The sequence below is a fragment of the Nothobranchius furzeri genome, chromosome 8 (assembly GCF_043380555.1).
Source record: "Nothobranchius furzeri strain GRZ-AD chromosome 8, NfurGRZ-RIMD1, whole genome shotgun sequence".
Lineage (NCBI taxonomy): Eukaryota > Metazoa > Chordata > Actinopteri > Cyprinodontiformes > Nothobranchiidae > Nothobranchius > Nothobranchius furzeri.
In genome coordinates, this window is record NC_091748.1 from 69,094,313 (window position 1) to 69,116,727 (window position 22,415).

Consider the following 22,415-nt stretch of genomic DNA (forward strand, 5'->3'; position numbering starts at 1 on the left):
AGAGATCAAACGGAACCGTGGCGACTCCTTGGAAACTCAGAAGCATGCTTTGATGGAGAATCCCCCACGTTTACTTGCATTATTCAAAAAACAGATGAAGCTGGAAAAAAAAATGTCTCAATCAGCATTCATCCCATTATTATTATTTTAGTAGATCCCGTCAATCCACTTGGTGCTTAACACATCTGATAACTTTAACCTAAAACCCAATTACAGAAACGAATCATCAAAAGACTAAATTCCTCAACTTCACAGGACGGAGCGCTAATCTCAGTGGCTGCTAATGGTAAAGCAATAAAAACACAGGAAACACATTCCTCCTTGTTACATTATAAAGGGTTTTTTGACAACTTGTTTATGTTGATGCATTTTGCAGATGCTTTTACACAATGTGACGTATGGGGAGAACATGCTAACTCCATGCAAGAAGGCTGTTGATCCTGCAAAGTTCCTGAAGCAAGAGGTGTCTTTCTGTGTGAAAAAAAATGATGCTGCTGGCCTAAATTGGCTCCAGACATTCACAGCAATTCATGACAATTTTTTTAACCCTTTATGCTACATAGTGATCGCTGCAGAAATATTAAGAAATTCCTGCAGGACTTAACCTGGATGCATCGGTTGTGTTGCATTTTGCTCTTAGTAATATGTATCCATGTAAACTCCCCCAAAAAGTTCATGTAAAAAATAAGAAATAAATGATATGCTGCAAAAATCACTTAGATTTTTTCTAAATTTGAGCAGTTTAATACAGAAATAAAACAAATTGGATTTTGATGCACTCTGACTAGCAGTTTTCTCATCAGCCGTCACCAAACCCAAACTGGTAACTATCTACAATGGATAAGTTAGTAATTATTTAAAACTCTTGCACAGAAAGGCAGTTCCAAATGACCACAATAACCTTTTTAATGAAAACCTGTTCAAATCCCTAAATATGAGGGTAAACTACACAACTGAGTGTATCAGACTTTACAAAGTGAGGAATAGAGTTAATTCACCCTAAGCACAAATCATTAGATGCCCTGTAAACTTTAATTTCCTGGATTCCAGACAGCTCCACTTTAAACGTTCCACCAGGAGAAGAGTGAATTCCCACTTTACAAAGCAACGCTCGTGTTTTAAACCAGATACGTTCAAACTGAAATGTGTTGGAAGGAACTGCAGGAATGATTTAGGAAATACAAAAAAGTGATGATTGAAGGCGTTTTGCTTCCAGCCACAGCAACATTTCCAGGGGAAAGAAAAGTTTAAACACACTTAAAGATTTATAAAGGCAAATATTATTAAAGACTAATCTGATTCCAGATCTGCTTTTCCGCTTTAACTTCTGCAAGATGTTGAAGCTAAATATTCTTAAAGCTGTTACAAGGAATCTACAGAACAAGCTGGTTTTTGAATGCAAGCACGGTGAAGCAACACTCACCCCTACCCTCGGATATCTTCACTGAGACGCTTTTACCAGAACCAGCCACATTGTCAGAGGAAACGAGATAGCGCTAAACACCAGTCGCTGTCTTCTATGTCCAAACGTCTCTTTGTTGTTCGTGACTTCAAATGGTGTTTTTCTTTTTGAGACTCTAGTAGTTTGTCCTAAAGTAGAAGTGGTAGCAGCCGGCTGTTTCTCCTTCCAGGGGCGTCGGACTGGGGGGGAAAGGGTACCGTTTACCCAGGGCCCACTGCAGGGAGGGGCCCTGAGACAGCTTTGAATAAAAATGTTTTATTGTTGTTGTTTTTTCCCCCCAACTTACTCAATGTCTTAATAAACTTCCCTTTACCTGGATAAAGAGGTTAAGAAACAGAATTTCGCCTTAAAAATAATAACTGAATAATCTCTGAGGCATCTATCACCCCTTAAAAATGTGCAAAGTGGTTTAGTCCACACCAGCGGCCAGGGGCTGCACGGCTGCATGTACAGCTAATGAGACATCGCAGATGCCGACAGCCAGAGCTGGAGGCAGGAGAGTCAGTCATGTCTTTTCCCAAGAAAGGGAAATCTGGCTTCCAGAAAAGAAAAGAAAAGAAGGAGAAGGAGGAAAAGTTAATTGAACAGAAGCAAGTAGAAGGACGGTGAGCAGCAGCAGCAGAACACAGTTTTAGCTGATATTAGCTAGCTCTCAGAAGCTGCATTCATGTTAGGTGTTCAGTGTTAAACGCCTTTAGTTTCACCATCAAGATCAAATATAAATTAATTAGTGTTATCAGTGAAAACACTAATTAATTTATATATCTATATACATATATATAGATATATATATAAATCAGAATTATTATCGCGGGCGGCCGCCGCCAATTAATTCGCGGACCTCGCAGTAAAGACAGGTTCACTCTGTGTGGATATTTCAGCTCCTTCCCAGTCATGGACCAGGACAAACTTGGTATCGATGGATTCGTGGTAATCTCAGGAATGAGAAGCTGCCACTGTTTTTCATATAGCATGATGACACTGGTGTTAGAGGATTGTTATTGACTTGGTTAGATATTTTAAGCCTATTTTAAATTTCTTTATATTTGATCTTGAAAACGGACAATCTTATAATTTGGCTGATAATGCAGGGATTATAAAATTTAGAGTGCATTACATTCACAGAGAGAACCTGGTTTATTTCATGTCATATGTATTTAATATATCAATACATATCAGCAAAGCTTAACATCATGAACCATGACAGACATGACTGAAGAGCAGATGAAGATATCATGCCAGGCACTGATGAGAAAATATTACAAGGATCTCACAGCTGAATTTGAGAATGAGATGATACACCTGAGAACAATATATGGTGCCACATTTCCACACATTCGGTCTCCTCTTGAGCTGCTTAATGCCATCTACAGGATGCAATTACAGAGCATTTTTGGAGAAGTTTGTATTGGACTGAGGATTTTTTGCACACTACCTGTGACTGTTGCTGGGGGTGAACGGGCTTTTAGCAAACTGAAACTGGTGAAAAATTATTTGAGATCAACAATGTCCCAGGATAGACTGAACAGCCTAGCTCTTCTTTCTATTGAAAGCCAATTAGCCAAAGGATTGGACTTTAAAGATCTCATAAGTGATTTTGCTAACACGAAGACCCGTCAGTGGGCATTTACTGGAAAATAAATTCCAGGGTTTTTGTTTGAACACATTGTTGGCAAATAAAAATAATTATATGTGAAGTCTGGGCATTTCACTTTTATTATGCTGGCATTTGTATTTGCTCAATATAGAGGTTAAACTAAGATCATATTTATTATCTTGTCTTATAGCATGACAAAAAATGTGTAAGAGAGATATTAAGTAATTGAGCATGGGGGCCCACCTAGAAGACTTGTACCTAGGGCCCAGAATTTGGTGCTACGCCCCTGCTCCTTCGCTGCTATGATTGAGCGGAGAACCTCTCACACCAGTGGTGTTGTGTTGATAAATTCATGAGTATGTAATGAGTGGAGGACCCAGCGAAGTGTGGCGGTTCCTTTAGGCCGACAACCGAATGGTTTAATAATTGCTTTTGGTCTGAAACGTGTTATTGGTGGAGGTTTTTAGAGAAATGCGAGATAACCTTTTTTTTTTATCTCTACAATATATGTATAGCTATGCTACGTTACATCTTTGTTAAGAGCCTGTTATAACAGCATTAAAGGTCAATTTCACTCATATTTGAATATATCTGCAGTGGTCTAGAGTAGGAGAATGAATGCCTTTAAAGTTGTTCTCTGGGGGGGGGGGGGGGGGCTCCTGTGTGCCTGTTTGAGAACATAGAAGTCAGCTGGAGGATATTTGATCATCTTGTCTCTGATTGGCTAACAGCAACACAACTCTTCCACTGACTCTGCAACACTGATGTTTTATCTCCACAAATATCACAAGCCTGAAGGAGTTCTGCTGTGTGGTGGGGTTGCTAATGGTTAGCTTCTACTAGCTGAGACACTAGTCTCTTTTAGAGACCAATGTTGCCAAATTGTCACAACATCGTGGTGGCATCAGGGAGCCTTAGGTCGTTTATAAGTGGCCAGACCATGGCGGTAATGTGGTGCAATAGTGTCCTTTTTACAAAACATTATGCTATGGCGGTATGAAGGGTATAAAGGGGATATGGAGACGGTCTCTGCACTGCCGCGGACTTTCATTAAACTTGGACATAACTTGCTTTCTATTGGAATTGAAGCCACGCTCGTTACATTTTTTGCGCCGTCTCTGGTGATCTGAGCTCCGGTTCTATCGGAGAGAAGCTTCTGGAGCGCTGCATCGCTCCAGTTTATCATCTCAGCTGGTTTTGTTTACGAAAGTGAAACTTGGTGCTGTGTTTACTTTCATTTTCAATACAGTTGCCAGCCGGAGCTCGGCAGTAATCATGACACCTCCCTTTGTTGCACCAAGGTGTAAAATGCATTCACAGGTCCGGCGTTGCTGTAATTTTACTACCAAACATGCCGGCTCAAATGCAGCTAAATTCATGCAGCGCCGTGCCGCCACGGCACGTTCATAACGCCTACTGTACACTGGAAGCAAAAGCGGTGCGGAATGAAGTGCACACCGGGAGAGTCTCAGCAGCGAAGCGACTTCTCTGCCGTGCTCCTTGCTCAACTCGCAGGATCACAAAATCCCTTGGGACTTCCAAGATTGTGGTTTGCTTATGCAATCTGCCCTTAAACCCAAAATAAAGAAATCATGTTTTATATTGCTGTTTGATGTCATATATGATGTTGTTCCTCTCCACCGCCAGGATTAAAGCCATGAAAAACACACCGCTGCACTTCTGGAGCGATGCTGTGACTAAATAAGCCATTAGGTCACACGTAAGCTTCATATATATGAAATGGCATTGCCCCAATACTTTTATTTTGAAAATTACCGGGTATTTTACACTGAAACTATATATAAATGCGGTGATTGACGCATCCCAGAAGCGGCTCGTGGAAAAAACAGAACCCGATCCTGTCTTTAGCAGCGCAGCGCTTCTGAAAATTGCCACATCGCGGCTGGTTTGTTACACTCCATAGACTATAAAGGATTCTATTTGAAGCGGTGCGGTTTCTGTGCCGTTCCGCACCGCTTTTGCTTCCAGTGTGCAGTAGGGGAGAGACACACCGTGGAGGCGTATTACGCAAATTTGCCGGCGTGGTGTGTCTTCTAAAAAGGGCTGTTCTCTGTTGCTTCCTGGATGCCACACCAACAACAGCCTTCCCGGTCGTGAGTCAAGATGGGCGAGTCCATGAATGTTAGGTGACAGTGTGACGTAGATCTGTCAGGCTTATCTGAACAGTCTGTTTTCCATCAGAGGCTAATGCAGGAGACAGGTGTAGGAGGCTATTTTCACATCCAGTCTGCATGTTAAACTCCCGAGTGACAGATTAACTTTAAAAACAATAAGTCAAAAAAATGGTTTCTTAGTGAATCTGGTCTTTATACGCCAGAAGCTGTGTGAGCTGTTCTCTGTGTCGCTGCAGAGGGCAGGAGCCACTCTGCTCTGAGTTATTGTTGAGTAAACAGACGGCTTAGCCCGGACAAGCGTGTCAGTCAGACGGGCCGAGAGGAGGAGCCACGGAGCAGCTGAAGTGAGCAGCCAGGGATGTGCACAATGTGTGTGTGTGAGAGAGAGATGGGGAGATACAGGCAGGATGTGTGAAGGTAAAGGCAAAAAGAAAAGTGAAAGACAGCCTGCATTTGTCTCAAGAGTACAAAGGAGTGTTGATGTCAGGCTGATGGTGAGATGACTTATGTCCATAAAGCAAAAGGGACAAGCCTCATACACGGATTAACAATCCAGAGTCCAAATCCTAATTTATCTGCTGAAATAAGTGTGATTCCAAAAGTTTTTGTTTGTATGGATCGCTGTGAGAATTAGGAGTCTGGAACTGTTAGCTCACGACACCTTATGGATCTAAACCAGTGGTGTCCATTCCTGGTCCAGGAGGGTCCCTGTCCCGTGATTCAGAGGTCCAATAACCCGTTCAGCATGTCCTCAAGTTCTGCAGAAGCCTGTTAATGTCCTCCAAGATAGAAACAAGAAAATACTGTATTTTATTTTTTTAACTCAAGTTTTTTAATAAACTGAGATAAGCTATTAAAACAGCGATCAGATCCACCAATTTATATTTGGGCACAAATTAGAAGATGGCATATCTTCCAGCAATAAATCAAGGGTGAAAACGGTTTTTTCCTTAATAAAAGCAGATTTTATTTGGGTCGGAGCCCATAAAGTTAGTGGTATTTAACACCTTGGGGGTTGTACAAAGACCTAATTGTGAGTGAACAGCTATCTGCCTGCCTGCATGAAGAGGGAGTTACCGAGGTCCTTAATGCTGAGCAAACAAGGTTTCAAAAGACTTACTCTGACACGTAGAGGGGGAACTGACAAACGCATGTTTCACCCAAATCCCCTGCATGATGTTTATGTTTCAAACAAGCACGAGTTTACGGGGGGGGGGCAATAATTTGATAAAACTCTAACAAAGACCAATCTTCTTAAATCTTCAGCTTTCAGGAGCAATCAGAAAACAATATTCAGCCGTATTCCATTAGACTCACTTTGTCATCAGCAGTCTCACGCGTTCAGTTCATCTTACAGCTGAAGCAAAGGACTCTGTGTGCAGCATGCAGGGGGGCTGCTAGAGATGTTGGGCCCAATGAAAAAATAGCAAGTTGGGCCCCCTGGCGGCTCCTCCATAAGGGGTGCTGTGGCTCCGCCTTCCCAGATGCGAAGGGAGAAAAAAATATATATATACATATATATATTATATTAGTGTTTCAGTTTTGCTTAATTGTGTATGTCTACAAGCATTCTTGCTTATTTTAATGTTCAAATGATCTTGTCAAAATAAAGTAGACAAAAAGATTGTTTAATGTCTTCAACTAGAAAAAATACTGCAAAGTAAAGTACTTATGATTTTTAAAAAAAATAAAATTTTTAAGTTTGAAATTTTTTTGGGCCCCCTGACAGCCTTGGGACCTTAGACTGGTCCTAACCTTTCCCGCCTTTACGGCGTCCCTGGCAGCATGTATGACGCACAGCAGAGAACCCTTCTTAAGGTGGCAAGACTCATCCGTCTTGCAGGCAGCAGTTGAAAGACATTAACACAGAAAGTAGCAAACGGAGTATACTTTGGAGAAAAACTGCACTTTTTTTTGTGCCGACTCTTTCAGTCAAAGCTCCACTGTCTACCAACTTCCTAAGTGCAGCACTAAAACCTGAACCGCAGTATTTTGTTCCTTCTCTTAATCCAGCTCTGCATTTCGTTGACCCCTGCACACACCGCTCTCCCGCTCCGACAGGCTGACCTCTGCAGCAGATGGTAAACTGGGGGTGGGGTGGGGGGGTGGGGGGGGGGTTCTCGTGCTCGGCTAAGGTTTGCAGCGGCAGAAACTTTATCAAGCGTCTGAAATGAGGGTAAGCGTGAATGGGATGGAGCTTTGATTAAACGTTACTTCACAAGACCAAACCAACCAGCTTCTTGTTAAACTGCCCAAAAATGAAAAGTTCCACCAATTTACACAAGAACTAAAAAATAAAAATAAAAAAAACTGCACGAGGAAACTTCTCCTCAGCACTCTAATTTGAATCATCAGTAGTAATGAAAAGGAAACAGCAGTCATATTAAAGTGGACATATTTTATAAAGCTCACCTTTTGCATCATTTTGTACTGACATGCGGGTCTCTACTGCCTCTAAAAACACTCCAAACATGAAAAAAATCCATCCTCTCTCTTGCTTTCAAGACAGCTGCTGCTTGAGAAGCAATGGCTCTACTCTGAGCCCCTTCTGGATATGAGAGCTTCTCAGCTTACAGTAGCCTGAGCTGGGGTAGGTACTCAGAGTGGCCCGGTAGAGTCACTGAGCGGAATGATGGGTAACTCATGCTGATTGGTTGTAACTCAGTAGGAAATGACATCAGCAGATCTGGCCAAAAACAACCAGTATTTGTAAAACTGGCAAAGGAAATTGGCAGAGTTAAAGCTGATATAAAATTGTCTTTTTTGGACTACCAACACCGAAAAATAAATCCCCCCCAAGATGATGTCATTCACAGGGCTTTGCTGTCTCGTGGAGCAACGTAGAAAACGACACTTCTTCTGGTCAGTGAACACCACATTTTAAATCACATAGCCGGTCCAGCGGCTCGATTAAATTACGGTGTACTTCAACAGCATAAAACATTTAATATCAGTGACATCACACATCGTTGAAGCAGTCGGGATTTACTGACATCAATCTCCTGAAAGGGCTGAATTTGTACGGAGACACAACGGCTGAGAGGACCGGTCAGTTTTCCCCTCAGAAATTTCTCAAAACTCCGACAGTGAAAACACGGCTACTATTTCCCCGTTAAAGGACAGCGGTAGCTCGGGAGGTAGAGCGGGTTGTCCAGTATTCGGAAGATTGCAGGCAGGGGCGGCGTTAGGCCTGGCTACTTGGGCTGAAGCCCCGGATGTTTCACGAAAAGCCCCGGATCTAAATCGCGGAAGTAACATGCAGTACCAAAGTCCAACAGAGAGGGAGCAGCTGGCAGTAGCTTGTATACAGCCTGCCTGAGCCTCCACCACTGAAGAAGAAGCCCTTCAGCAGCCGGCTTCTTCTACACTCTCTGCCTGAAACTCATGAGTGAAGATGGACATAAGGACGTTTTTTAGACCAAAAGTACAAAGACAGAACCCCAGCTTTGATGAGACTGGTGTTGACTCAGGTTTGTGAGTCTTATTTGAAAATATCTGTTGTGCTGCTGGTTTGCCTAAAGTTAGCTTATCAGGTAAAGTTGATGGAGAAAGAAAGGGAATATTTACTATCATCTCACACTAAACACTAACAGGAACAATACTCTGCCCTGAAAATGCTTAATATGTAGCTTCAGATTAAAAATTATGTGGTACAAGACAAATATATATGATGTTGACTAGTGCGTGTCACGTGTGTGTGCGCGTGAGTGCGCGTGTGCGTGTGTGTGCGCGTGCGCACGTGTGTGTGTGTGTGTGTTAAGCCCCGGATCTTCTTCAGTCCTAAATCCGCCCCTGATTGCAGGTTTGATCCCGGCTCCGACCATTAAATGCTACTGTTGTGTCCTTGGGCAAGACACCTAACCCACTTTGCCTGCTGTTGGTGGTCAGAAGGAATGGGGGCACCAGCGTTCAGACGGCCTCGCCTCTGTCAGTGCGACCCACAACAGCTGCGGCTACATCGTAGCTCATCATCACCGGCGTGTGAATGGGTGGATGACAGATCGTGTTGCTAAGCACATTGGGGGGTTTATGGACCCCAAGAAGGCGCTATACCACTACTGCCCATTTACCATTTACTGGCACAGAAAAAAAGTAAGTCATATGATATCTTAATATTTTTATGTTTTACAGCAGCTGAACAATTAGCATACTATACTCTCTGAACAGTTTGCCCAGCAGCAACACGCGGACCTAACAGCGTAAAGTCTACACACCAATGTTTTAAATCTGAGACATAAAACAGAGTCTGTGCATATGATTCATTGCCACGTGCTGATTAAATTAAACACGACGCTTTTTTTTCACACACAAAATGAAGTGGAGCTGTCTAAAAATCAACTTTTCCCCTGCTAGAAAAAGAAAAGCCATACATCTGTTTCACACATCCAGGTCCTGCCACATTCTCCTGCGTCTGCCAAAAGCTTTTAGGGATGCTGGGCCCTTGGTGCCAGAGTGAGCGTAGCGTTGTGCAGAGTGGGAGTTCAGCTTTTAAACGCAACACAGTCATCAGTCTGAAAAAGGTGGACCAGATCATCGAGATAAAATAATAATCACAAGGACACACTTACAGGGTCAATTTGCAACACTAAAACCTCTCAAACACTTTTTCTTGTCTGAATGTTTTCATGCTAAGTTAAATAAAACATCAGGAGACACCTCAGGAGCAGGACGTCTTTTTTTCCAAGAGCAAACGTGCAAATATTATCCGTGTGTCCCGTGTTTAACTACACCGATGTGATTTATCGCCTTCCTGGGTGTTTTTAAAAGCTTTAAATGTTATTCTAAACAGATTTGATGGTCGCTGCCCTGCAGAGGACTTTTAACGTTCAGGGATGAACACCCCGCAGTCAGAAACACTCTGACGGTTTACGAAGAAGTGGCAAACACTGCTGATACTTTAATTTTATGAACATGCCAGAGATTATTACCAAGGGCAGTAGCTGAGCGCGGCTTAAATGGGATTATTTTTAAAAGTACGCTCAGCTCAAATATAGGCAGAACTTTCAATTCAGAATCAGGCAGATAAATCAAGGATAAATAAAAATGTTCAGATTTGATTAAAGGGGCATTATGGAAGTTTGACAGCCAAAACATGTATAGAACTAATACATTTCTTCTTCATACATTCTCCTGCAATGCCCTGGTCCTGTAGAATGGGCCCTGGCATTTTTACTGTGATTGCCTGTTTTTCTGTAAAATCACAGAAAAAGAGAGCTGCTCGGGTCGAGCAGGCTGCTTCATGCGCGTTCACGCTCAGGCATCGCCCGTAGCATTTGCTATCAGTAGCTCTAGCAGCAGAGAGAGAGGTAGTACCAACTCAGTGACTTTGTCGCTGTTCCTAACGCCTAGTGATGAACCTAGCTACATTTCTGAGGACCCTCAGCTACTTTCTGTAGAACTTTCTTCTAGATATTTCCTGCAAATTAGCAACAAAATAGCCATTTTCGCTCCGAACCGTTCTTTGAACGTTGTTTCAGCTGTCATCAAGGATATAAATGTTACAGATACAAAGGACATCACTGGCCCTTTAGCTCATCCAGTAAGACATCGGACTCTCATGCAGAAGACCTGGGTTTGATTCTGGATGTGAACATAGTTTATTTAGAGTTTCTTTTTTACATTAATGGTATATTTTTTTACAGTAAGATGCCCAAATTTTTATTTGAGACTCGCCGAACGGCATTGAATTCACAGATAAAAAAGATGTGGGTTCAACTTTCATTTTGGAACAATTTTTCAAGCAAGGGAAGGGAATGATCTGAGCATGCAGGAGGACTGACCCATCATAAACCTTTGTCGGCTGTGCTGAAGAGAAAGCTACAGAACCAAATTATTTAATTAATTAGCTGCGCGTTCTCCTGTCCTCTGTCCTCCGGGCCACACACACACACACACACACACACGGGACTGTCTCAGCTGTTATTTTCATTAAGGAGTGTGCACGTACAGCATGCGTGCCTCGTGCACGAGCCTACTATTGAAGCTGCCATTACGCTTTTGGCCTGAGGGGGCAATCGCGAGCATAAAAATTCAAAACTCTGTAAAGTCCCTTTAAAAAAACTGAAGTTAGGACTCTGCATTTAGTTAAAGGAGTCGTTCACTTGTTTAATTACAGTAATAGGAAGGAAGGCCTTGTAAATTATTCTCAGGGTGCGCCATTTCTCTGACCTAAAAGTTGCCCACATCACAGCTGAGCTTCAGACGGCGGGTCTCTGAGCCTTATTTGCTGATATTTGGACATCTTGCCTCAGATTGGACAACAGCAACACGACTACCACTGACTCGCAACATGGATGTTTAATCTCCACAAATAACCCGAGCCTGGAGGAGTTCTGCCATGTGGTGCAGTTGTTAATGCTAACAGTTAGCTTCTACTAGCTGAGACGTTCTCTGCTGTTTCCCAGATGATAAACCAACAACAGCCTTCTCCATTGTGAGCTAAGATGGGTGAGTCCATGAACTTTAAGAGACAGTGTGACGTAGATCTGTCAGGACTTTTGAATCCTAGAGTTTCACCATCTGTTTTCTATCAGAAGCTAATGCCGGAGATAGGTGTAGGAGACTATTTTCTTGTTCAACCTGCATGAAAAACTCAGAGTGACCGATTATAAATCAGAAAAAACATTTAAAAATGCTTTTTCAGTCAACCACACCTTTGGTTTAGGGCCTAAACAATCACAAAAATGTTTTTTCCACATTCCGCTTTGATTGTGTTCTCGTGGTTCGGGCATGCTTCTAACTTGTCTGAAAGTTACATTCACACGAATCCTTCCTGTAATGTTCTACAGCATCTTTGTTTCGTTTAAATCAGCATGTAAAGGGCAGATGGGATGGATAAATGGGTCTGTAAAAAGTCAACCTGAAAATCTTTTGGTAATCAGAAAAGCAAATTCCTTTCATGACCCTCTGACCTGCCTTAGTCAGTGTCTAAGTGCAGACAGAGACTCAGCTTTAAGGGTGAATCCAGCTCTTGAAAATCACTCAAACATGTGGTTTTGAGCTTGTGCGTGTTTTTCTGTTTTCTACCACAATAACAAATGAAAACGCTGGTTGGTCCAGACAAATTCAGGCGTTGAAACTACACTGACAGACCTGTGACCTCTGACCTCACTGGAAGATTTCAGACTGACCAGCAAACCAGAAAACCCCAGACAAAAGCAGATTTAGTTCTTTTTTCCCCTCGTCACGTTTGCTCAGTGGCGTTGAGCGTCCGGCTAACCGTGCGGCCTCGGATCTCATGGCGGTGCACCGTTCCCTTTACATTTCATTACTGCCCAAACCGCGCTGTAATGCCTCTCGGACTGTTTCCATTACTGCAACCCAGAGAGGAGACAAAACTCCCATTGTGATCCCTCTGGAACCACCTCAAAGGCGGCAAGGACGCTGTCAACTTTGCAGATGTAATGAAAAAGAAAAAGCTTTTTAATTGGGCCAATTTCCTCGTCCATGTCAGTTAGTGTAAAAGCCAAGCTGCATCTACGAAGGAAGAACTAAAACTTTGATGCAAACCGGCTGCGTGTCATCTGCAGCAGACAGCCTGTCGTTCAATAATCTCACGTTTACAAAGGAAGGAAATGCAAAACAATCAGTTTGGATTCTTGACTCAACGTTTGGGGTTAAACTACAGGGCTTTAGCGCCAGTCCAAAACCATATTCTACCATTCAACTCCATTTACAAGGAGCCATAGCCAACGATTCCTGTTAAGTGATGTGGATTAACATTCCTCTCTGCCTCAAGGCAAAAAGATGAGGCCAACAAGATGTTGAGCGAGCTGGGGGAAAGGAGGCCAGTCGTTAAAGCTTTGCATCATTCGGAGCACCGCGAGCTGCAGCCTCATTGTAAATAACAGTCTAAAGCATTTAGGGAGGACAGAGGTAATCCAAACAAACCCTGGAAATCTTCCGGAGATCATTCATAACTACCCATCAAGACTGGGAGGCTCTTTACTGCAGACTCAAAAAGAAAAACAAGAAGAAAATGTTTAAACCCCTTTCCTGAGCTCCTTCATAAACATCTCATATCTAGCTCAAACGGAATCAATCATACTTCTATTAGTCAAACAATTGTGGACTGTGGGGGTGGCTTCCCTCAGAGCTAAACGCTGCAAAAGTCAAATTTTACATAAAAAAAATTCTATCCCATTAACCATTAGTTTAATCAACTTAACCTATTGTGAGAGACAGCAAGTGTTTGCCTAATAGATAATCCTCTTTGCATGCTTATCTTTAATACATTTGCATTTGTAGAGGGCGCTTAGGGGCGCAATGGCTTGACCAGAACACCCCTTTTGTGTTTCCCCGTGCCGAGGCTTCCGAATCACAAAAGCAGCAGCATCTAGAAACCAAAGAGCATTTCCATGAGAGGAGAGGCTGAATAAAGGCAGCCGTGAGAGGGATGATGGGAGTGAAAACAAACCCCTAATAAAAATATCCCGATGGGGACGAGACAGAGGAAGAGTCAGCTCGGAGATGGTGGTTATATACAGATTTGGGCCAGAGTTGGAGGAGAGGAGAGGCGGAGGAGACTCACCAGACGCGCTCCGGTCCAGGACGCTCTGGAGGAGCAGCGCGATCCAAAGCGCGCAGGCGGGACATCTCCACACACGGTCTGGATACATTCCTCCGGCTCTGGCCGCTCTCACATCCACTGCGCACTATTTCCTAATTCGAGCGCTTCAGACAATAATAATAACAATAATAAATAAAAAATAATCTCAAATCTCAGTCAGAGCGTTGGTGAACTGGTGTCCGGCTTCCTTTAAAAAGCGCACCTCGGAACGAGTCTTCGGGACAACACTCCGTCTCTTGTTCCTCCTCTGACCTCGAGATCAGCTCACTTCTGTCCCGACTGGAAGTCTCTGCGAACGAGCGCAACTTCCTTCCAACAAACTTCAGTCAGGGATCAGAGCCCACCGCAGCCACATGGCGGCGGTTAGACGCGTGTCGCCACCGTGTGGCCACTGCAGTTCATCAGAAACAAGCCTTTGGCATTATTTATTTAAATAAACTCCCAATCAGATTTGTTTTTAAATCGCAGTTTGTATTGTCCAAGTTAAATAAGTGAAGTTAGTTTATGTAAATTCCAACCTTAACACGCGGACTAGACCCTGATGCTGCGGGGAAACCGCAGGTGCGGTGATTGGGCTGCGTTCCATTCAGCTAAAGCCTCCTGTTTGATGAGGAGGCTATTCTCCTGATAAGGAGAATTAGTCCACATTTTCTCCTCATTAAAATCCAGATGTGCAGAAGGAGTTTAAAATCTAAAATTATGACGCTTAAGGAAAACCAGGTTTGATTTGAAATGTCAGTGATTTTGAAATTTGACCCCCCGGCATATTGCACGCTCTTCCCTGCAGCATGTTGAATCTTCATAACATGTTCTCTAAATTGACACACACTGAAACTATTGTAAGTTGTTAATTTTTATAAATTTTGAGTGATTAACAGATCAAAATAATGCTTTTATATTTTTATTTTAATCCCAAATAGCAACGAAGAACGTTAAAACGCATAATTTCATTACAAGCATCCCACATTTATGGTTAAACTTGTTTTAGAATAGAATAGAAAATCCCTTTATTGTCCCTCAGTGTAGAGATGTTTGTGTCACAGCAGCTACTAGATTCACAACTTAAGCATAAAGGAGAATGTAAAAAATAAAGAGTAATTTATAACAGTAAACACCAAGAAACAAACACACATGATTCAAATAGTTTAAATAAATTAAAAAGGAAAAACTCACGGCAGATAAGGAGCCGAAATGGGCTGCTTGCTTGAGCCTTCCAGATGAAAACCTTTCATTAGATTTTATTATATTTACACTAACAACGAATTTTAAAATCAGGCCACATTTTGAGCACTTTATTCTCAAATTTTGACAAAGAAAAAATGTGTCTTCTTCCAGCTTTGAGCACTAAGTAGTCATTTTGATTTAGTTGTTAATAATAAAATTAAATTGATCACATATGGTTGGGGATACAGAAATAGTCAAATAAGAGAAATAATTTAAATTATATAAATTATGAACATATTGCATCTCACACACACACACACACACACACACACACACACACACACACACACACACACACACACACTTTCTTGAGAGGAGTTTGCATGTTTTTACATGCATTTAGTTTCCTCCTATAATCCCAAATCATACATGTTAGGTTAAGTGGAGACTGTGAATTAAGAGTGTGAGTGTGTGTGTGTGTGTGTGTGTGTGTGTGTGTGTGTGTGTGTGTGTGTGTGTGTGTGTGTGTGTGTGTGTGTTGTCCCTGAACACACTTTTTAAAAACCAGCATAAATGTGCCACTACCCACAATTCAGAGTAATAAACGTCTCTCTCTCTCTCTCTCTCTCTCTCTCTCTCTCTCTCTCTCTCTCTCTCTCTCTCTCTCTCTCTCTCTCTCTCTCTCTCTCTCTCTCTCTCTCTCTCTCTCTCTCTCTCTCTCTCTCTCTCTCTCTCTCTCTCTCTCTCTCTCTCTCTCTCTCTCTCTCTCTCTAGGTTATCTGATAACAACCCATCTGGCGCTGTTTAGGAAACTCTTTCGTATCATCTAGATAAATTACCCAACCTATTAAAACCACATTCAGTTACTTAACTCAGAGACTCACTTGCAGCCGTGCATCTCTGCACACACAGGAATGAAGTAAAGAGGAAGTGTCAAGAAAAGCAAAATGAGCTCTTATGCTGTGAACATTTGTCCCTGCAGACACCTCCACACACTCACCTGCGAGGTTCACTCTCCCTATTTCCTCTGTAACTCCACGCCTTGTTTCCCTTTATTATTCTCAGCTGAAGATTCAGACACAGACTCTGTTCCTGCGTGCACGTTTGCATAGAGACTATCCTGAGAGGTTCTTAGAGGCAGGAAAAGAATGGTAGTAATTTAGTATCTCCGGTTCTCCCGTATTGTGACCCTCGTTAGGAGGAAACATCATCCCCTGTGAGGTATGTTTTGATTTAACTGCTGCACAGTAAAGGAAAAACATGCAAGACTAATAGCTAAAACTGGATTTTCATCCAAAGACCAAATAAAAAGCGAAGCAGGCAGCTCACACATCTGGTACCTTTCTTCATCATTAGTTCCAGGTTGAGTTCCATCCACGTGCCATCCTTTTCTCCTGTTCCACCATCTATACACAGAATCATCCCTGGAGAGATGCTGCTAACTGGAGTGTGGAGATAAAGCAGCACAAGTTTCCTGTAAATGGAGAAAAGGGTGTGTTCGTTTTTACTTTGTGGTCTTCTTTAGAGCTGGAGAGCTTTCAGGATGCCTGACTGTAAGAGCGAGTCGCTAAAGACGCCAGAAGCTCAGATCAAAAGTAAGAAAACCTAACTGTGGATAATTTGGTTGGCGAATACACTCTTCAGCAAACGCAGTAATGATCAGAAAACTGTTTTTCTATTTCATCACAATGGTAATAATAATTCATTCATATTAAAGGACAAAAATCACATTTGTGCATTAGCTTAAAACCGTTTCAAACATTGCAAAACCTCTCATATGGTTTAGAGTTTTGAAGGTACAATGAGTAAGAATGTGTTCGTTCATTCAGTTTCCTCCGCTTATTCGAGTCCGGGTCATGGGGTTCGTTCACAGCAAAATAATCAGAAAACAGTCAAACATGTCAATCAATCATGCTGGAAGGAAGGTTACATTAAAACAGGTTTCTTTCTAAGCCAGCTGGGGAGCTGTCAGTTTTCCTTCTTTTAAAAAAGCTGAAGAGGGACACAGTCTTGGATTACAATCTGTGAGCCAACAAGGTTGCAGTGTCTGCACCAGCTAACGCAGCAACACTGGCATTTGTAATTCGACACCAGCAAGTAAAAAGCTCCAGAGTTGTGAACAATCTGTTAGCCAGTAAACAGGAGCGACCCAGACGTTATTTCCCCAAAGAAGCATCTTTTGTTTTACTCTAAAAACAGGTGAAGCAGTCTGGAGATTAACGTTGAGCTAACAATGCTAACGGTGAATTAGGAGCAAATAGACAGCTCTAAAAATCAATTACCTTCAACTTGTTTCAGTGTAATACTTATCTTCTTATCAAATACTGTGTGCCTTGTCTTCACTTGTCTAGAGCAACAGCCATGAAACTCAAACGGGAGGAGGAGGAGAGTCACTTGTCTGTTTTGATACATGGACAGCAGTAACCAAATTTGATGACAGGATGCAAGTAAAGTTGAAAAAAGTGCATAATTCACAATAAAATGTCATATTTTTGCTGCAGTTATGACACAGGTCGAGAATTCTAACAAGATTAATATCACATTGGACTAAATACATTCTAGGAGTGAGATGTTGTTTGTGTTTGTTCTTTTCGAAACACCAGTTAGATTTTTCATTTAAAACTGATTAATTTAATCCAGCATATGTTCACGGTTTTCTTTCTCTTCAAGGGAGGGGAAACGTCTCTGTTGATCAAGTTGTGAGATTTTTTCTGACTTGTTTTTACTTCCTTGATGTTCATCAGCTCCATTCAGCCTAAAATTGGATGAGATTATTGAAATTGCAACCATGCATGGAGAAAGTCATCTAACTTTAATGTTGGTGGGGATTAGGGTTCAAAAGGTCCCCTTGGGGAGCAAATCCCCAGGGATTTTAAATCCCACAGACAGGGAGACTCTTTGTTCCCAAGCTGGGAATGATGTCTCTGTCAGTAACTGAGAATGCCAGGACAACCATGATTAGAACCATTCAAAAAATATCTATTCACTTCAATTCAAGTTTATTTATATAACGCCAAATCACGACAAGAGTCGTCTCAAGGCACTTCACATAGTAAACATTCCAATACAGGTCAGTTCATTAAGCCAATCAGTTAAAAGTTCCCTATATAAGGAACCCAGCAAATTGCATCAAGTCACTGACTAGTGTCAGTGTCTTTACAGCAATCCGCATACTAAACAAGCATTTAGTGACAGTGGAGAGGAAAACTCCCTTTTAACAGGAAGAAACCTCCAGAGGATCCTGGCTCAGTATAAGCAGCCATCCTCCACGACTCACTGGGGATCGAGAAGACAGAGCAGACACACACACACACACACACACACACGCATGCACGCACACACACGCACACACACACACACACACACACACACACACACACACACACACACAACATATACACCAAGTAGTGTTTCTATGGTTACATTGTGATTTCTTAGTAAATATTCTATTTGGTGAGAGATAAACTTTATTGTATTTATCCTAGTGAATCTATAATTAAACAGATAAACTAGCAGTAGCACATCCAACGTCAAATAAGTAAAATGTTATCATCAGGAGAGGGAGAATGTTTAAGTGGTTAGCAGCAGTGTGCTAGTCGATGGCCCCCTCCATGAGGGCACCACAGCTCAGCAGAACATCATCGTAGCTTCTTCTGGGGAGAAAAACACTTAGAGAGAAAATAAAGTTAACAGCTGAAATTGCAGAAAATAATACAGTTAAAGAGCAGATTGTAGAAGAAAGTAGTCGAGTGTGAAAAGTGGTCAGTGTATCCTCCAGCAGTCTAAGCCTATAGCAGCATAACTACAGAGATAACTCTGGATAACGTAGTCTTTTAGATGAAGGCATGCTGGAGGCAGGGCAAGGGAGAGCCGTCTTTACCGACTGTACACTCCACCTCCCTGTACTCCCCCACTTGTCCAGATCTGGGCTAACATCAGATTTTAACCATAGACCCTATCAAATAAAAATGTTTTAAGCCTAGTCGTAAAAGTAGACAAGGTGTCTGCCACACGGACTAAAGCTTGGAGCTGGTTCCACAGGAGAGGAGCCTGATAGCTAAAAGATCTGCCTCTCATCCTAATTTTAGATATTCTGGGAACCACCAGTAAACCTGCAGTCTGAGAGCGAAGTGCTCGGTTAGGAACGTATGGAACAATCAGATCACTGATGTATGATGGAGCTTGATTATCAAGAGCTTTATATGTGAGAAGGAGGATCTTAAAATCTATTCTGAATTTAACAGGTAGCCAATGTAGGGAAGCTAAGACAGGAAATATATGATCTCTCTTTTTAATTCTCATCAGAACTCTAGCTGCAGCATTTTGGACAAGCTGAAGACTTTTAACTACATTCTGTGGACTTCCTGAGAGTAATGAATTACAGTAATCCAGTCTTGATGTAATAAATGCATGAACTAGTTTTTCAGCATCACTCCTGGAAAGGATGCTTCTAATCTTAGCAATATTCCGAAGGTGGAAAAAGAAAATCCTACAAACCTGTTTAACTTGGGATTTGAATGACATGTCCTGGTCAAAGATAACATCAAGGTTCCTTACTTTGTTCTTGGAGATTAATTTAATGCCATTCAGGTCAGGTGATTGACTAAGCAATTTCCTTTTCTGCATTTCAGATCCAAAGATGAGAACTTCTGTTTTGTTTTGATTTAAAAGCAGAAAGTTTTGAGTCATCCAATTTTTTATGTCCTCAAGACAAGCCTGTAATCTAACTAACCGATTAGGTTCATCAGGGTTAATGGATAAATATAACTGAGTATCATCAGCATAACAGTGAATCTATAATAATCTTTTTGAATTTGACAGGTTTTGTCTTTTACTCTACATCCAAACCGAATTTGTGCTTTGAGCTGAAATTTAGCAGGAGAAAGACAAATTTAGATGTTGTTTATTGGCTGAAATACTCTTCATCCTTTCCACTTTTTGATGCATATTTTTTCTGCATCACATGATTTACAACAAGGGTTTGAATGAGCTTTAATTTCCTTCTTTTGTTTCCTAACTCTAACCCTTTTGAAGTGACAAGGAAAAGAAGAAAACCACACGCACAGACAGATTAAGTAGCCAGATTAAAAAAAAACTTTGATCTCTGTTTCTCCATCACCCATGCACTCCTCTGGACAATGGACCATATAAGTGTGAGGCCTCTTGGATTATTTGTTTTCTTCTTGATTTTGAGACAGAAGAAGAAGAACCTCTTTTTCCACATTTCTCGGTTCCACTGAGTGGTCAGAAACGTTCCAGCTCATCTCGCTGTTACTTATAGTTTTTAATGGCCTCACACATCATCCTGTACACTTGGCTCTAGATCTGGAAAACTGAGACGGTAAAAACCGATGATTCATGTGGTGCTTCTACATCTGTTAATGTCAGCCATTTTTAGGACTGTCTGAGACTCGGCTATAACCTCACACACCCCGCTAAAGCGTGCTCTGCTTATGCAGACCAGTAAAGTGTCTCCACCCCTTTTAATAATGCAAGTCAAAGAAATCCAAGATGTAAAATATGCCATAGGTCTTTGGGTTTGGAGTATTTATTAAAATGGTGTTAAGTGAGAATCACAGTGAGAGGTTTTCAGGTGGTGAAATGATCAGAAAAAAGTATTGGTACCGTTTGGCTGCTGAACCTTTACCGGAACAACAACCTCCAGAAGAAGAATTCCTTCACAAAAACAGATTATCTGTTTTATAAAGTTCTAAAGACTGCATTTTTTTATTTATTTACTCCGGCTTACATCAGTCAAAACAAAGTTTGATCAGTTTGTTAAAAACTGTCTTTCATCTGTTTTAACTTTCACATTTCTGTCATAAATTAGGCTACTCTCATAATCACTTGTTAAAAGCAGCAATAACAAATGTGGAAAAATAAGCTAGCTTTTTCATGCCTCTTAACAACATTCTAACATAGTATAACTTTAAATATATCGTGAAGATAAAAAAACTGTAAAAAAATTATTTATAAAGTGGTTCTCTCACATTTGTTTGAAATCTTCTGCCAATAACAGCAACTATGCGGTTATCGGTCCCACCGAACCTCTGCACTGGGTCCACCATTCATCACTCACTCACGGATTTAGCAACAGAATACAGAACACCACTGCTGTTAGAGATTATCCGCTGAATAACATCAGAGAAGGAGAAACAGCCGGCTGCTACCACTTCAACTTTAGAATAAACTACCAGAGTTCCAAAAAGAAAAACACCACTGAAGTCACTGACAACAAAAGATGTTTGGACCTAGGAAACGGTGACTGGTGTTTAGCGCTATGTTGTTTCCTCTGGCAATGCGAGTTCCTGGTTTTGACGGATGTGGGCCTGGGTAGATGCTCAGAAGAATCTGAATCAGAGGGGTTTTACTGCCATATGTGTGAGAATCACAACATTAGGAAACTGCTGCGGTAATTGGTGCAGGAAAGAAAAAATAAAGGATTAGCAAAAGTTTGAATTAGCTATTATGTACAAGTCAGTGTACTGGTCAGAGTGGATTAGTCAGGTGCCAACACAACACAGGGTCATGTGACTGAAACAAAGAAACTGGAGTGGGCAGTCCTACGAGTGACATTCATGAGACCGACTGCAGAGGAGAAGAAACTGAGGTCCTGGTCCGAATGGATCGGAGCCACCCCACTGGAGTGGTGAGAGTGACCCTGTTTGTTTTTAAACTCTAGCTTTTTCTGTAGATTTGCTATTGTAGCTTTGAATTTTTTATAAATGTGAAAGTTATTTTTGGTCCCGCTCCGGTTGCCTGGGAGAAACTTCATCAGGAACCGCCAAGGCGTGTTCCAATGTTCATGTTCTACCGAGGCGTCTGTTCTCCATTTGTTAGCCGTTTAGCTAGCTGAACAAGGATACACAGGAGGTGTCTTGTAGCCTTCTCTTGGTTAAAAATTTACAGAATACAGCGCGGTATTTTCAAAAGGATGGCAGATCAGGAGCCGGCAGCTACCTCTGGGACAAATTTCCTGTTTAAATGTAAGTCAACTAATCGTAGCCATCGGGCTGATATCTAAAATGTTTATTTTTTTCTTTTTAGTTACAAAGCAGTCATCTATGGTTGGTTAGTTGCTTAGTAGTGGCTATAAGGTAGTAACTTGCTTACATATTTAATTTAACCTTTATTTACACAATTAAAAAAGTAAACTCAACTCAGCCTTTATTTATAAAGCACCTTACAGTCATGAGCACGCCACCAAGGTGCTGTACAACAAAAGAGTAAAACAATAAAACATATAGCGCTACAGACATAATTAAAACCACAAATGAGAATTACAAAATATAAAACATTAACAATTGCTAACCCACAAAATGAAAAGCCAGATCATAAAAGTTGGTTTTCAGCCTCATTCATGGACGTAATTTTCACTTTAGAAGTGGAGGGGACACGGGGGGGGGGGGGGGGGGGGGGGGGGGGTTGTTGTATCTTTACAGTATGCTCTAATGGGAAACAGGCTTCAACACAACTGGTTATTTTCCA

General features: G+C 41.6%; 1 protein-coding gene across 2 annotated transcripts in view; it reads right to left on the bottom strand.

The window, feature by feature from the left end:
* The window catches only part of ror1 (receptor tyrosine kinase-like orphan receptor 1), a 213,759-nt gene extending 199,704 nt beyond the window's left edge, over positions 1-14,055 (bottom strand). Inside the window, exons 1-2 of one of the 2 annotated variants that reach the window (XM_054752124.2) lie at positions 13,966-14,055; positions 13,725-13,867 (exon numbers count right to left, since the gene is read on the bottom strand). In XM_054752124.2, coding sequence (XP_054608099.2) covers positions 13,725-13,812 — 88 coding nt within the window. In that variant the 5' untranslated portion in view covers positions 13,813-13,867; positions 13,966-14,055. Of the gene's footprint in view, positions 1-13,724 lie in introns of both variants that reach the window. The other variant, XM_015970992.3, reaches the window with a different exon arrangement.
* Between the last annotated feature and the right edge of the window lie 8,360 nt (positions 14,056-22,415).